The sequence below is a fragment of the Camelina sativa genome, chromosome 7 (genome assembly GCF_000633955.1).
Source record: "Camelina sativa cultivar DH55 chromosome 7, Cs, whole genome shotgun sequence".
NCBI lineage: Eukaryota > Viridiplantae > Streptophyta > Magnoliopsida > Brassicales > Brassicaceae > Camelina > Camelina sativa.
In genome coordinates, this window is record NC_025691.1 from 6,047,829 (window position 1) to 6,049,669 (window position 1,841).

At 39.6% G+C, this 1,841-nt stretch overlaps 1 protein-coding gene across 3 annotated transcripts in view; it reads right to left on the reverse strand.

The window, feature by feature from the left end:
- The window catches only part of LOC104700472 (UDP-glycosyltransferase 87A1-like), a 2,674-nt gene extending 1,881 nt beyond the window's left edge, over nucleotides 1-793 (reverse strand). The window contains exons 1-2 of one of the 3 annotated variants that reach the window (XM_010415995.2): nucleotides 226-793; nucleotides 7-76 (exon numbers count right to left, since the gene is read on the reverse strand). In XM_010415995.2, the coding sequence (XP_010414297.1) occupies nucleotides 7-76; nucleotides 226-721 (566 nt within the window). In that variant the 5' untranslated portion in view covers nucleotides 722-793. The remainder of the gene's footprint in view (nucleotides 1-6; nucleotides 77-225) is intronic. The other 2 variants (XM_019227490.1, XM_010415996.2) reach the window with 2 other exon arrangements.

Below are 1,841 nucleotides of genomic sequence, written 5' to 3' on the forward strand. Positions count from 1 at the left end.
TGAGAGATCTGCAAATCACGGACTCGCGTCGGAGACAAACCCGGGATGTAATCAACGATCTCGTCAAGTTTTGATTCTACAAACAAACAGAGTAAAAGGGATTGAACTTTACGATTTCTATCTAACAGAAATGTGAACTTTGCTATCTGAAACAGAGTATATCAGAAACAGAGTATACCTGAAACAAAAATGTGAACTTTGCTATCTGAAACAGAGTATATATACCTGATGGTTCTACTGGGAAATGGCCGTGACTTGCGAGAAGATCTGAGTGAATGAAGAGAGAGAGAATCGTGGCGGACGTGGTCCAGAAAGAAGCCACCGGAATATTCCTTTTTGTGCCGACACGCACTGCCCAAATGATGTGAGTGTCTGCGATGATTGCGTTAGGAGGTGGACAGCTGAGACGGTCAAGTAGCTGCTCGAAAGGCTCCTCTAATCTGGTGAAGACGGCGTCGACGAAGCTGATGAAGTCGTTGGCCCGGACGAGTGCGGAAGGGATGAGATTTGGGAGAGTGGCGAAGTGGATCCGGTTAGGTTTCGGGTCGGATCCAATGAACCCGAGCCATTCTTCTGTGACGACGACTGTGACGATGAGGTTCGGGTCTCGCCGGACGAGGCGTTTGCAGAGGTTTAACATTGGGTTGATGTGGCCTCTTCCTGGCCAAGGCATTGCCACCACGTGGCGGAGTCCGAGTGGCTGAGGTTTGATAAGATCCATAGGAATATGTGAAATGAGTGATTCTGGTTATTGTAACTGAGTTTGAGAAGATGCATACGATATATATGTTTGAATAAATCCAGCTTTTATAGCATCTGTTGTCTTATTGCTTTTTCAATTAGTTTGTAGCTAAGACCATCTAATTATATTTGTCTACATCACAGGAACTGTAAACATTTCTTTAGAAAACTAAAGAAAACTAGTTTTATTACACTTTTCAATTTTTTTTTTTAATATCTGGCCAGTAAATAAATAACACCTGTTGAAAAACGTTTCTCAAACTACTCTAGCAATAAACGGTATTCTTTTTTTTTTTCTTCTCTCTTCTTTTTATTATTTTTTAATAAATATTTTTACATGAGAAACCCTTATAGCAAACCGGAAAAATCAATCGATTCACCTCCAATCTTTGATTTTTCCGGCTAAAACTGGAGGGTTTGGTTCCCAGGACCAACGACGACGGAGATTTTTTCTGCTGCAACAACGACGACGGAGATTTTTTTGATGGCCTAAAGCGGACGGCGAGGTCCACCGACTTACGAATCGGACAGAGAAGGTTAGTCTTCTCATCTCTGATTTATTGCATGTTGTTGTAATTTAAGGCTTTTCCTTGGAAATTGTGTATGTTTTGGGTTCATGATAAAATCTTAGTTGGGCACGTTTGGGTTTTGGTTCACCTTTTGGATTCATACTTCAGTTGTCTCTAGCTCAAAACGGATAGTAATTTATGATTTTGCCTGCACTATGTCTGTGTTTTTACATTGTCATATATCAATCAGAAGAATGTTTTATGTAAGGCTCGTATTTTGGGTGTACCTTGTTGCTCAAAATGTAAAATCTTTGCAGCAGAGTCAAGTGTGAGAGTAATGAGTTGTGTAATGATGAATCAATAAACAAGTACATAAGAAACTTTGTTTTGAAGAACTTGTGGAGGGTTCACAGTATTGTAGAGAAACATAAGAGCTTGATGTGATGTGATTCTTGTCATATTCTTCTCTAATTTGTATGCTATATCAACCAATCTGCGGTGTTTTATGTAATGCAGAAAGAACATAATAATATTGTAGTTCACTAAGAGACTTTGTTTGAGAAGGGTTCATAGTATTTTAGAGAAACACAA